The sequence below is a fragment of the Esox lucius genome, chromosome 12 (assembly GCF_011004845.1).
Source record: "Esox lucius isolate fEsoLuc1 chromosome 12, fEsoLuc1.pri, whole genome shotgun sequence".
Classification (NCBI taxonomy): Eukaryota; Metazoa; Chordata; class Actinopteri; order Esociformes; family Esocidae; genus Esox; species Esox lucius.
The window spans coordinates 24,340,266-24,355,698 of record NC_047580.1 but is presented as its reverse complement, the minus strand read 5'-3'; the positions used below and the strand labels follow the sequence as shown (position 1 = coordinate 24,355,698).

General features: G+C 45.5%; 1 protein-coding gene across 8 annotated transcripts in view; it reads right to left on the bottom strand.

Annotated features, from left to right (window-relative positions):
- Positions 1-15,433, bottom strand: part of camta1a (calmodulin binding transcription activator 1a) — a 375,769-nt gene that overhangs the window by 69,826 nt on the left and 290,510 nt on the right. For all 8 annotated transcript variants that reach the window (XM_029124099.2, XM_029124100.2, XM_020051920.2 and 5 more), the window contains one exon: positions 4,150-4,221. In XM_029124099.2, the coding sequence (XP_028979932.2) occupies positions 4,150-4,221 (72 nt within the window). The remainder of the gene's footprint in view (positions 1-4,149; positions 4,222-15,433) is intronic.

The following is a 15,433-nucleotide window of genomic DNA, read 5'->3' as shown; positions in this document are numbered from 1 at the left end:
CCACGTTCTCCTGGTGAAGTCACTTGGTCATCTATGATTCAGAAGAATATAATATTTATGATGAGTCTGGGCTAGGCAGCTGTGTCGGGACACTGACCACTATGGTGACACACACACACACACACACACACACACACACACACTGTCCCTTCAGTCCTGGTGGCTCTTCTAAATTACTCTATTCAACTTCGGAGCCAAACTCCACTAAATGTCAAACTCCACTCAGACCTATTCAAATTCTAATAAACCAGATTATTTGATTTTGATATTTGTGAAGAATTTTACCTGATTATTTTCTGAAGAACTGGCTTAGAGAACGCATGATTGATCTGTATCTGGGTAAAACAATAGAGGGTTATAGAATACGATTAATACTGACTTTTTTCTTTTATTTTGGGTGGGACATCTCTGCTTAAAATGGCTAAACAAAAAGCGGTAACACAACTCTCCCAGTAGATGGCAATATAGAGACCTGTCCCCAGGACACAATCAGCATTTTGTGATCTGTTTATAATGGTAATAACATCAGAACTAATCTGATTACAAAAAGAAAAAGAAAAGAAAAAAAAATGTTTTACACAATTCCTCTTATTATGAACCCCTGAAAAAGTTTGGAAAAACCAGCCCCTGATAAGAACAAAACCCAGTTGGAGAGGAGGTTTTCAGCACCATGGCCAGTCTCAGAACAGGCCACTCAAGAAACCGCTCACTGACTGACTTAGTGACTCTCTGGCTGGCTGAACGACTGACAATCTATCTGTATAAGCGCATTGTTACAGCTGTCTTGATGAAACCCAAGTGGTTGTTTGACAGACACTGGGCAGACAGACACTGGGCAGACAGACACTGGGCTGACAGACACTGGGCAGACAGACACTGGGCAGACAGACACTGGGCTGACAGACAACTGGGCTGACAGACACTGGGCAGACAGACACTGGGCAGACAGACACTGGGCAGACAGACACTGGGCTGACAGACACTGGGCAGACAGACACTGGGCAGACAGACACTGGGCTGACAGACACTGGGCAGACAGACACTGGGCAGACAGACACTGGGCTGACAGACACTGGGCAGACAGACACTGGGCAGACAGACACTGGGCTGACAGACACTGGGCAGACAGACACTGGGCAGACAGACACTGGGCAGACAGACACTGGGCTGACAGACAACTGGGCAGACAGACACTGGGCAGACAGACACTGGGCAGACAGACACTGGGCAGACAGACACTGGGCTGACAGACACTGGGCAGACAGACACTGGGCAGACAGACACTGGGCAGACAGACACTGGGCTGACAGACACTGGGCAGACAGACACTGGGCAGACAGACACTGGGCTGACAGACACTGGGCAGACAGACACTGGGCAGACAGACACTGGGCTGACAGACACTGGGCAGACAGACACTGGGCAGACAGACACTGGGCTGACAGACAACTGGGCAGACAGACACTGGGCAGACAGACACTGGGCAGACAGACAGGTCCAACACAGCTGGCAGGTCTACAGAGGTACCAGTGTTTCAGCGCGTGTAGGTCCACAGTACTATGTATGAATATTGGATGTGTACCTGCATGTGTCTGTCAGCCCATGTTTATATAAGCTACGGCTGTTCATCGGTGAGGGGGCGGAACATTCCGGTAGTACACTATGTACTGCATGTGTCACGGCTGGTTTTCATCAGTGCCTGAGAGTGTATACAGTTTGAGGGTGTGCATGTGAGTTTGTACATCAGTCCCTTGGTGGAGGAGCCAACTACTGCTATCAATCAGGGCATACAGTACTTTTCACTGGGGGGGGGGGGTGGGAGGGTGAAAGTGAATGAGACATGAGAAAACAAAAGGCCCGCTCGTCCTCACAAAAAACATGGCCCTGGAGATAGCAGAGACAGAGGGACAGGAAGAGAGATCGTTGCAGAAAGTTGACTAATCTGTCCTGCACTTCCCAAATCGTTTCATCAGGTGATCCGCGTCACTCCGTTCGCTGCTCTCCTAAATCCCGGCGGACTATTGACCCCTCTCTCTGGGCCAGGCAGGCAGGACAAATGAAGTTTCCCCTCAGACACCCTCCGTATTCATTTCATAATTACCCCCACCTCCGTGGCCCTGCCGGCCAGCACACACCACCTTACTGTCTGCCTTGATGGAGAGGCAGGGCCAGGGAATTACATTCCATTAGCACTAAACAAGAGAAGGGGACATGGAGAGATTGAATCAATCAGCAGAGCCACCAGGATTGAAGGGAGAAAGGGTGTGCGCGCGCGTGTGTGTGTGTGTGTGTGAGGCTAGGTCTGGAGGGAGAAAGCAAAGGTATGACACTGATTCAATATCATCATTCCCCCAAAGGTCTATTTTGAGCTGCGTGAATTGGAATGACTGGAATTGTCCCAGAGTGAGAGACAGCCCAGCTTGCTGTGAGACCCTGCTCCGCTTTGCTCTTAAGCTCTGCTGTATTTTCTATTCGTTGTTTGCAGCACTTAATTGTGGCGGAGCTTTCCCCTCACTCTTTAAAGTGGTCTAATACCACTGAGAGGTGGCACCGGAGATGGGCTGATTGACTGGGAGAGGGGAAGAGAACAGAAGGTGGAGAGAAAAGAGAAAGGAGAAAGGAGAGGAGGACCCCCCTAACAGCTAGGTCTCACCTCTCCTCCTCCCCGGTGTCATTACCAAGGCTTTGACTCTTAAAGACTGGATTAAGAAACAGACGCCCCCAGGCCAAATCCCCCACACAGACCTTCTGCTTTTGTTTCACCCTCCCTCTCCCGCTCTATCTCCTCTATCTTCTCTCCATCTTTCTGAAACTCCATTTCCTTTATCCCCCCCCTCCTCTCTCAACCTCTGTTTCTTCTTTCAAAAACTCCCCCTCCCTACCCCACTCCCTCCCTCTCACCCTCCCTCCATGTTATCCTGTTTCATCTCTCCGTCAGTCTCACACTACCCTTCCCTCTCTTTTTTTAATCCATGCCCCCCCCCCCCCCCTTTCCCATCAGTTCCCTCCATCTCAGTCCTCGGTCATGGCAGTTCTTTTCATCTCTGTGGTGTTGTGTGGCTGATGGCAGTGAGAAGAGGTGACCTTTCCGGGTAGGTGCTGAGGGAGTTGAAGATGCTCCAGTCTGTTGACAGACCACTGCTGCACAGCAAACACATGGTAACACAGGCTCAAACAAGGAAAAAAATAGCGGTCTATTCTTGGTCGATGTGGGAAAAAGGGCCAGGCGGGAAACTGAGACCACACTGGCCAGGGTTGACCTGGGACAGAACACTGCCAGAGGACTACAGAGACAAGAGGCAGGGAGATATGATAGAGGATGGACCGGAAGAGAGGTTTCTACCTCCAATGTCATCATGAAAGTACTCCTCAACAACAGCTACGTCCTTTAATAAGCTTCTGTCAGCCAATGACATCGCAACCTGAGGAACCATGAGTTCTACCTTAAAGCAAAAATATGGTTGTGGAGTTTCTCGTCGTCTGAGGTCAGGCTGAGGTCAGGGGTCACACAGTCTGGGGTGCACACACACACACACACACGTATGTTTGATAAGCTGATGAAGAGTAGAGCCCCGCTTAGTGAGTGAGCCCCAACATCTTTGACACGTGTGTGTCCTGAGGCCGATGTGAACAGAAGTGCTGCGCTTTCTGAAACTGAGACAGCTTATGTAGCCCTCTATACACGTACACCTGTGTGTATGTGTGTGTACATGTTTGTGTGTACGTGTGTGTGTGCGTAAGATTGTGTGCGTGTGTGCGCGTGGGTGTGCATACATGCGAGTGTGTGTGTGTGTGTGTGTGTGTGTGTATATAGATGCGTGTGTGTTTTTCAGAGCCAGGCTGCGGTGTACAGGGTAAAGTGTCAGGGTTAGCTTTGATCTGTCTCTCGCAAGCAGGCAACATAGACGAGGGGTGGAGGAGTAGAGGAAGATTGGAATAGGCAACCAAGAGGGTGGAGGAGGGGTGGAGGAGGAGGAGAGGAGGAGGAGAAGAGGTGGAGGAGTAGACTATAACAGGTGTTATAGTCTACTAGATCAAAGGCCTACAACGCACCTCCCTTTCTAACCTGCTTTGTGTCAGGGAGGAAATGCCCCCCTGCTCTTACCCATCAGGCAGTGAGGTCTGTAGAGGAGGGAGGGAGTGTCTTACCTGGAGCAGCCAGTAACAGCGGCGGTGGAAGGTGGGGATGATGGAGGAGTGGACATAGCAGCCGTACAGACACTGAAATAGAGACAGAACAGCCATTAGAATATAGTACCTTTATAGAGGAGAAACACAATAGACTGACCTCCACAACCCAGTCCTGACCTCTAACCCCTGACCCTACTGGTGGGACCAGCCAGATGCCCAGGCCTTTGTCTTCCAAGCAAAAGTGGTTCTGAACTGGACCAAGCTGCTATGAACACTGATAAGGTTGGGTCAACAACATCTCCTCACCCATACAACTCTCCTCCTTTACCTCCTTCTCTCCTCCAGTCCCCCCCCCCCACTCTCTTTAATCCCCTCCCTCTCTTCTCCAATGCTTCTCTTGGCATCCTCTCCTTTCTTTGCATCTATAGTTTAACATAACCACAGACTCTCCCTAACCCCTTTTCCTCGCCCAGGATGATTTAGGTGCTTCAGGTCCTCCTATGTCCCCGTCATCCCCTGCAGGGCCCAGGGCCGTATGCAGCATAACTAAAGCTCAGCTTTATTAATATCCTTATCCTAAACAGATAATACAGGGCCTGGGGGCTTGTTACCGTGGAGAGAGAGCCCCAGCCCTCTCCGATAACACTTCCCTCCCTCCCTCCTGGTATCTGTCCCACAAAGGGGCAGATATTTCTCACCACCACTACAGCTATGCCCGGTACCGGATGACACCCTGTAATGCATTACTTCTGAACAGGACCCAGAGAGAGCAGAATGGGGACCAGCGTAAAGAAATGGTGGGGTGAGGGGTACAACTAGAGGGGCCAGGGTGAGGAGAGGAGAGAGGAGTAAAGAGGAGAGGAGTAGAGAGGTGCAGAGAGGAGTCGAGAGGTGTAGAGAGGAATAGAGAGGTGTAGAGAGGGTGAAGAGATGAGTAAAGAGGCAACGAGGAGTCAAGAGGCGTAGGGAGGTTAAGAGTTGTGTAGAGAGTAGTAGAAAAGGTGTAGAAAGGTGTAGGGAGGTGTCGAGAGAAGTAGAAAGGTGTAGAGGGGTGTCCAGAGGTGTAGAAAGGTGTACAAAAGGTGTAGATATATGTAAAGAGGTGTAGAGATATGTAAAGTGTATTAGAAAGATGTAAAGAGGTGTAGAAAGGTGTAGAAAGGTGTAGAGAGGTGTAGAAAGGTGAAGCAGAGGGATCAGGGTGCCAGTTGAGAAGCACCTCTACATTGGAACAACAACACCTAGACCAGACCTGGGGTCTAAACTTCAAACATAATGTGTGGAACTTGATAGGGAGAAATAGGTCTGTTTATCTTTTAAAGAACAGTAGTAGTTCTGGCCCTGGTTTTGCCCCATACTGCCTGTTGTCCAGTAGCATGGTGAAAGAAAGAACCAGCACTGCTGTAGCTGGACCAAACAGAACTAGCATAAATACAATACACCATAGACTTTTAGAGTGACTGCTTCTTTTTTTGTTGTTATGACAACTATTACAGTAAAGAGAAGTCACTATCTTCTACACAACGAAATAACATGCAGCTCAGATGCCCATATATAACCTACAAGACAAGCCGCCAGAGGTCTCTCATTGTCCCCAAGGAAGGTCAGAAGGAACCTTCAGAAGGAACCATCAGAAGGAACCGTCAGAAGGAACCATCAGAAGGAACCGTCAGAAATCCACAGTATTGTACAGAACCAGGATAGCATGGAACTCCTTCAATTACTCAAGAAGAAAATTAAATGTAATTGCAAAACAGGGAAAGCGAAAACCCTCTTCCAACACACACAAACTACTCCATCACACCCTAGAACATACCATGTACATGTTTGTCTTTAGCTGCATTGCACATTTGCATGTCTGTTATTGTCTTTCAGTAGTTTTCTGTTTGTCACTTTTTTATGAATACCCCAGGAAGTGTAGCTTTCGCATCAGCAGACGCTAATGGGGATCTAAATAAATAAACAAATAAATAAACCAATTATCTTCCTCCTCCGTTTCTTATCCCAGTAGGATGCAGTCCTACTCTGGGATGCCTAGAATCACAGCTCCATGGTAACTAGCTAGTTTGCTTTTGTTTCCAGGTACAGCCACAGCTTCACAACCACTCCGGCTGACAGTGGGGAAATACACTTTTGTCAAATAAAATATTTGTGAAGTGAACAGTGAGTAACAATGCGTTGCTCTTAAGACGAGCGGCTTGCTTGGCTCTTTGTGAGATAAATCAAACACATGTGCCCACACACACACAAACACGCAAACACACCCTCATTATTCAGTAGTGTTTAGGTACACAGGGTTTCCTGGGGCCCTGTATATACGAACGGGTGTAGGGGGGGTGTGTGTGTGTGAGGTGGTGGGGGTATGTTGCTCCCAGGACCTGGTGATAAATTAACATCTTGAAGTGTGTTATGTGTTGGTCTTGTTTAACTAAACACTTGTTATAAAGAGCAGGGCCTGCAGAGGAACTGAGTCTGGGTAAACACTCGTTTGCCAACATCAAACAGTCTGATTAATTATCCCAAAGTACCAGGGTTCTGCGACAGACACCCGGCTGGGTTCGGGCAAGCCATCGCATTCTTCAGCACACACATGCATGCTCCTCGACACACGCGCAAACGCACGCTCATACACGCACACGTCTCAAACAAACGCATAAACACGCTCATCTCGACGCGAACAGTTAAAAATACTGTTCTTCCAGGTGTTCCATTGTCTGGAAAACAAAGCACCCATTTAGTGAGAACCGCGGAATTAGACCACCGTGGAACTGTGAAGGGATGTGATGTGGACCTTGTGGTTTCATTGTTTTACTATACTGCCATCCATTACTGCTGTCTGGAATAGGACGTATACCTCCACCCACTCTCACTGCTCTGTCATCCATTACTACGGCCTGACAGTAGACAGATACCTCCTCCATCACCACTATGGAGCCTTACCAACGGTTGCTGTGGAATTTAGGTAATAAGGCACAAGAGGCAGGTTGGTCGGTCGGTCCATTTATCTGTTACTGTGTTTACCCAACAGCACACAGAGTCACATGCCTTATTGCTTTTGCAAAGAATTGCCAATGTATTAAAAATAACTATGAGTTTTATATTTTAAGTAAAATGCAAACAATTCAGTTGTTCCACTAGAAAGATAATAGTCCAGATCAAATCTGGTTGTTAGTTCTTGTTCTTGTCATGGTGCAACAAACGCGACCCAGTCGTTAGTGCTTTGTGCATAGTTGCTATGTGGTTGCCATGCAGGCTGGCTAACGTTTATGTCAATAGATGTGGTAAAGAGGTTAATGGAAATCCACCGAAAAAATTGAAATGTCATGGCAACGCGTGGGGGGAAAGATGCCGTGGCTGAAAGCTTGTGAATCAATACAATTGACCCCAGCTAAATTAGCCTATATTGAGGATATTATTTACATGTGTAGCTCACACTTTGTTGAGTTAAAATTATGAGTATGATGCTTGGGGGGGATTTCAACCCAAATATTATGCTCATTTAATCATCAACAATCCACTGCCATGCTACCAGCTGATTTCAATGGCACATAGCTGTAAGCAGTTACCTCTCTCAACCTATATATATATATATATATATCAAAATAAAACTTGAGTAATTGTACTGTGGGCCTGTTTGTGGGAACTTAGGTTGGATCATAGTTTTTGATTGTGTGCCAATGACAGCATCCTGTTTTCCCCCATGGTGGGGGGCCTGGCACTCAAAGTTCGACTGGGTTCCAATGGCCTCTTTACTCCATATACACATGATGGCTTGTAATACTACTCAGCATCCAGGATCCAAACAACCCATTTTATATATAGACAGTATAACGTGTGACAGCCTAAACACACGTCGTCTAATACCTTTTTTTAGGTGTGTACCTGAATACAGCCCTTGAAATGATAACAAACAGTACAAAGTACAAACTCAAAGCAAAACATTGCTACTAAAAACCAGTCTCAAACATAATAGGAACAGTTAAATGTTACGTTTTTGTCATACCAGTGTTGACTGATATCACATAGCTTTAAGCCAATTAGCTTAGCATGCCGAATTTAACCTTCAAAGTTAAAGTCCTATACAGTTCTAGTCATACAGTTAAAATCCTATAAATCTAGTCATACAGTTTAAGTCCTATACAGTTCTAGTCATACAGTTAAAGTCCTATAATTCTAGTCATACAGTTAAAGTCCTATACAGTTCTAGTCATACAGTTAAAATCCTATAGTTCTAGCCATACAGTTAAAGTCCTATACAGTTTTAGTCATACAGTTTAATTCCTATACAGTTCTAGTCATACAGTTAAAGTCCTATAGTTCTAGCCATACAGTTAAAGTCCTATAGTTCTAGTCATACAGTTAAAGTCCTATAGTTCTAGTCATACAGTTAAAGTCCTATAGTTCTAGTCATACAGTTTAAGTCCTATACAGTTCTAGTCATACAGTTAAAGTCCTATAGTTCTAGCCATACAGTTAAAGTCCTATAGTTCTAGTCATACAGTTAAAGTCCTATAGTTTAGTCATACAGTTAAAGTCCTATAGTTCTAGTCATACAGTTTAAGTCCTATACAGTTCTAGTCATACAGTTAAAGTCCTATAGTTCTAGTCATACAGTTAAAGTCCTATAGTTCTAGTCATACAGTTTAAGTCCTATACAGTAATCTACTCATAATACAGTCATAATGTTACAGTTAGTCATTAACGGTTTGTCAAATTTTGTCTCCAATCCCCACAAGACAGTCATTAAATCCCACACCATATTTATATTAGTCACAACTTCATTTTCAGTTCTAATATTCACCATTTACTCCCCCTCTATCCATAGACAGGTGCAATGCATTCTGTGTGTGTGTGTGCTGAGGTCTGTATCTGGGCGCTGACAGAGAGACAGACAGGTGTGTTGTGGGCTGGTTGTTGGTTTAACAGCCTGTGCTGTGACTGTGGAGGTCTGTGGAGAGAATACATTATCCCTGAGGCAGACTCCGTCTTTCTGTTTACCTCATTTCTGACTGAATCACACCGAGACAAGTTTCAGACAAAAACAGCCAGGTGCTCTAAAGCACAACTCAACTGTTGCACCTGGCTGTTGCCACTGAATCAAACACACACAAACACTAAATTACAATCACAAAATTACACATTTTCACACAAACACACACACACAGTCACAATCACACATTTACACACACATGCACACACAGTTACAATTACATACTTACACACACACAGTCACAAATACACATTCACACAAACACACACAGAGTCACAATCACACATTTATACACACACACACACACACATGCATGTGGACATGTATGCCTACACGCAGACTATTTCACGTTTGGCACATTCAAAGTCAGACCTAGATTCTTGTGTTTTCAACACACAGACGCAGAGCCTGACACCCGCAAGTGCTTATCAGTAATTCGAGACACGTATTATCTACCAGTGTTAGTAGTGGCGTCTCTCTCCAGGCTGAACACTGACAAAGTGACAGCAGCAGCACAACTATTATTTGCTGTCTTTGGGCTGTGACAGACTGGGCCAGCCATTAAACCCTAATTACACACGCACACTCACCAACCCCCCCACACACACGTACACACACACACACACACACACACACACGTACACACACAGGGATAAATAAATAATTCTCTCTCCTTACAGATTCACTTACTCAGACACACACACACAGACAGATGATTGCTGTTTTGTATTCAAGGTGTGACAGAGTTACAATAGAAAAGGATACAACAGGCCACCGTTTCCAAGCTCCGTGACCGTAATGTATTCGCCCAGTGCCCATTGTAGTCAGGACAATGTAGAAGTTACAGTCCCAGCGTCCTCCAAAATAAAACACTCACACAGCAAATCCATTTTGCAGGTGTCACTCATACCATCTGACTATGGTAACAGAATGTCAACCTGTCCAATGAGAACCAACAAGGACCAGTTAAGACCAAGAAAAACCAGTGCGGACCAATGAGAACCAATTGTTTATCTGACCACCACTATGTGGTGCAATGTGGACCAATGGAGAACAACAGGTTCCTTTAGGGACAAGTAAGAAATAATTATGTCCAAAGAAGACCAATGAGGATCAGTGAGGACCAACAAGGACAAACAAAGACCAGTGAGGACCAGTGAGGACCAACGAGGACCAGTGAGGATCAAGAAGGATAAGTGAGGACCAGACAGCCAGACAGACCAGACCAAAGTAGAGCAATGCTTAATGAAACACTCAGACATGACAGACAGCAGGGCCACCAGCTATCATCAGGTCTGACAGCCATGTCCCTGTCCCCATCAGCTATCACCAGGTTAAACAGCCATGTCCCTGTCCCCATCAGCTATCACCTGGTTTAACAGCCATGTCCCTGTCCCCACCAGCTATCACCAGGTTAAAAAGCCATGTCCCTGTCCCCACCAGCTATCACCAGGTTTAACAGCCATGTCCCTGTCCCCACCAGCTATCACCAGGTCTGACAGCCATGTCCCTGTCCCCATCAGCTATCACCTGGTTTAACAGCCATGTCCCTGTCCCCACCAGCTATCACCAGGTCTGACAGCCATGTCCCTGTCCCCATCAGCTATCACCAGGTTTAACAGCCATGTCCCTGTCCCCACCAACTATCACCAGGTTTGACAGCCATGTCCCTGTCCCCACCAACTATCACCAGGTTTGACAGCCATGTCCCTGTCCCCACCAGCTATCACCAGGTTAAACAGCCATGTCCCTGTCCCCATCAGCTATCACCAGGTTTAACAGCCATGTCCCTGTCCCCACCAGCTATCACCAGGTCTGACAGCCATGTCCCTGTCCCCATCAGCTATCACCAGGTTTAACAGCCATGTCCCTGTCCCCACCAACTATCACCAGGTTTGACAGCCATGTCCCTGTCCCCACCAACTATCACCAGGTTTGACAGCCATGTCCCTGTCCCCACCAGCTATCACCAGTTCTGACAGCCATGTCCCTGTCCCCACCAGCTATCACCAGGTCTGACAGCCATGTCCCTGTCCCCATCAGCTATCACCAGGTTTAACAGCCATGTCCCTGTCCCCATCAGCTATCACCAGGTCTGACAGCCATGTCCCTGTCCCCATCAGCTATCACCAGGTTTGACAGCCATGTCCCTGTCCCCACCAACTATCACCAGGTTTGACAGCCATGTCCCTGTCCCCATCAGCTATCACCAGTTCTGACAGCCATGTCCCTGTTCTCACCAGCTATCACCAGGTCTGACAGCCATGTCCCTGTCCCCACCAGCTATCACCAGGTCTGACAGCCCTGTCACCTGTTGCCCTGGAAACACATCACTCACACCCATCCATCATGGAGCACAAGAGGCACAAGGAAGAGCAAGGAGAGGAGAGAGTATGAGGCAGAGAAAGAGACTGAATGAGAGGAAATGAGAAGAGAGAAAACTAGAAGTATGAGAAGGGGAAACTGTCATTAGATCATAATGCTGTATGAAGGCATCTCTTAATCAGCCTGTGGCACCTTATTTATGTTGCCAATTTGCTGTTTTCCACAGCGTGACGACAGCAGCATCTTACGTGTGTGTGTGTGTATATGTGTATTCTATTGTGTGTGTGTGTGTGTACATGTGTTTATCCCAGTGAGTGTGTGTGTATATGTGTATTCCAGTGTGTGTGTGTGTGTGCATGTGTATGTGTGTGCACGTGTGTGTGTGTTTGTGCATTAAAGCCTGGGGCAGGTAATTCAGCCTGGGGCTCCACACCACAAATAGAGCAACATTCAGGCAGCAGTCAATAAGGCTCAATAAGACTAATATCTAGCCTCTCCCTGTCTGAACACACGACCCAATCAATACTCAATAGAGATTCATGGGGGATGCAGGATTCAGCCAGGCCTTCCCATTGACATTATCCATGATGATTATCGATCAGTTAACGACACTGCAGCCCAGCACAGACATGATGGGATGAGTCACCCCCAGCACAGACATGATGGGATGAGTCACCCCCAGCACAGACATGATAGGATGAGTCACCCCCAGCACAGACATGATGAGATGAGTCACCCCCAGCACAGACATGATGGGATGAGTCACCCCCAGCACAGATATGATGGGATTAGTCACCCCCAGCACAGACATGATGGGATGAGTCACTCCCAGCACAGACGTGATGGAATGAGTCACCCCCAGCACCGACATCATGGGATGAGTCCCCAGCGAAAGTGCCACATGTGTTTAGGAAGATGAGCTCATTTTCACCAGCACTTTGATGCTGCGCTGTTTCACCTGCCTTCGTTTTGTCTTACTGCCAGGAGATGTGGTCTGCTCTATCGTTTGGCCACAATCTAATTAGCTGAAGTGTGTGTGTGTGTGTGTGTTTGTGTGTTTGGCTTAGTGCCCATTCTCCCTACTATATATCTCTCCACATGTTGATGTGGACGATTGGAGAAACCCATAGCTTCAGTGGATACTAGTCACAATACGTCTGGCAAACTTACCTTCAGCGCAACCGGAAGTGGGACTAGAATTCATCCAATGTAATAGAAACAAACAATCTTCTAAAGGTATTTAGCATTGATAAAGCACAAAATGCAATTATCAACACACTATCATCTGCAATTGAAAAGGTATTATCAATTCTCCTCTTTAAATACACTAGGTTTAGCTTCTAGACCCAAGTCAGGCATGACATAATGGAGGACTCAATTAATTGCCAGGCTGGGATGGAATATAAAAATGAACAAAAATAAATCAACAAAAGTTAAACAAAGTATGCTCTAGAAAACAACCTAAGTTATGGAAATTATGTTTCTAAAAATACGTAGCCAAACAAAAACAGTTGATAAACAGGCTCTGAAGTATGGAATTAATTAGCCACGCTGGACCCATAAACATGTAAATCAACATCACAAGGAAAAGAATAACAGCTCATTTGTACAATTGCATTTAGTGTGAAATGAAATTCTCACATTTAACCTAGGAAGTGTGAAGGACACGGAGGTGATGAGAGTCGGGTGAAGGTCTGAGGGACAAAGAAAGAGGAAACAGAGACAGAGAAACAGACAGAGACAGAGAGAGACACGCAGAAGGAGAGAGAAAAAGACAGAGAGAGATACGCAGAAGGAGAGAGAAACAGACAGAGAGAGAGAGGCAGGTGCATGGGGTTTATGGGCTGGCTCGTACACGGGACAGGACCAGGGGAGGGCTGATCCAGGGAGGGGGTGAGCCTGACTGAAGACTCAGTGTCTGTTGATGCTAATGCCAGGCAGCCAGGCTCAGGGCCAAAGGCATTAAGTGGAATCGAATTCCACCAAACTAGCTTTAATCAGCAGGTTTTTAAGGTTAGAATTACTCTGCCTCTCCCCCAGCCCACTGGCCAAGGTTAAAGCAGACACACACAGGAAGGGGATGTGTGGGGCTGGGCCATGGCTAATGGGATGGAAGGGTGGCATGGGGCCTAGGGCACTCACACGCCACCAAACAGGACACATACACAGTTGGTGACACGCATTACGCATAGACAGACACACGCAGGTAAACGCACGCCACCACAAACACACACACAGGAGGATGCATACACACCCACCCAAATAAAATGTTCTCTCGCTTTCTCTCTCTGACACACACAAGGAAATGGACCAAGTCACAGCAGAGACTGGCCATGTAAAATTAATCATCTGAGCTGTGATAGGGCTGGACACCTACCAGAGACAAACCAGAGACACAGGAAATTGTATTGCATATACAGTAAGTCAAAAGTTGGGACACGCCCAGTCGTTCAAGGGCATTTTCCAGATTGTAGAATAAGAGTGAAAACATCCGAAACTATGAAATAACACATATGGAATCATGAAGTAACCAAATAAACATTAAACAGATCAAAATACATTTCATAGGTATCCACTGTTAGCCTTGATGACAGCTTTGCACTCTATGCATTCTCTCAACAAGCTTCATTAGGTAGTCAACCTGTTAAAAGTTCATTTGTGGAATTTCTTGTCTTCTTAATGCTTTAGGGTAGGCATACCGAGGCTGACAAAGTAGAGTTGGCAAACAGAGGACCATCACTATGTCTGTATTGTGGTAGTCCTTATTAAGTCAAGAACAGCTCAAATAAGCAAAGAGAAACAACAGTTCATCATTACTTTAAGACAGGAAGGTCGGTCAATAGAATTTCAAGAACTTTGAAAGTTTCTTCAAGCCCAGGCGCAAAAACCATAAAGCATTATGATGAAACTGGCTCTCATCAGGACTGCCACAGGAATTATTTAGAATTCAAGGCACACCCAACCAGAACGGCTACCATAGCATTCTGCAGTGATACAGCATCCCATATGGTTCCTGCTTAGTGGACTTTCATTCGTTTTTCAACAGGACAATGACTCAAAAGACACCTCCAGGCTCTGTAAGGGCTATTTGACCCAGAGAGAGAGTGATGGTGCTGCTCCAGATAACCAGGCACCCACAATCATCAGACTTCAACCCTGTTGAGATGGTTTGATATGAATTGGACCGAAGAGTGAAGAAAAAAGCATATGTGATAACTCCAAGAAAGAGAAGCATTCGAGGTGACTACCTCATGAGGCTGGTTGAGAGAATGCCAAGAGCGTGCAAAGCTGTCATCAAGACAAAGGATGGCTACTTTGAAGAATCTAAAATATACAGTACATGTATTTGGATTTGTTTAAGAATTTTGTGGTTACTACATGATTCCATATGTGTTATTCCATAGTTTTGATGTCTTCACTATCATTCTACAATTAATAATGCCATTTCACTCCATCTTTAAAGCAGTTTGGGAAATGCTTGATATGCATATATTTTTTTTTTATGTGTTTCTGGAATAGTATCAAGCAGTTCTCCCGTTAGCAATGTAATACACAGCACAGACATTAATACAGCATTCTTTAATGCTATAGCTCTTCCAGAATCTACTGAATGTGCAGAGTACATCCTGGATAACGACTGGAAAAAATCTGAAGAAATCACTGGCAACGTCTTACAAAAAATACATTAATAATGAACTCTAATCATTTAAGTAAACATGGCTCTCTATATTTCATATAACACACAATAGTTAAGTATTATAACTTGTACACACATACATTTTATGTAATATATATATATATATATATATATATATATAAATAAATATATATATATATATATATATATGTATATATGTATAAAATGTAGTGTCATATATTACAGTGGATAGAAAAAGTGTACACACACCTGTTAACATGTCAGATTCTTGTGATGTAAAAGAATGAAACAAAGATCAATCATGTCAGAACTTTTTCCACCTTTAATGT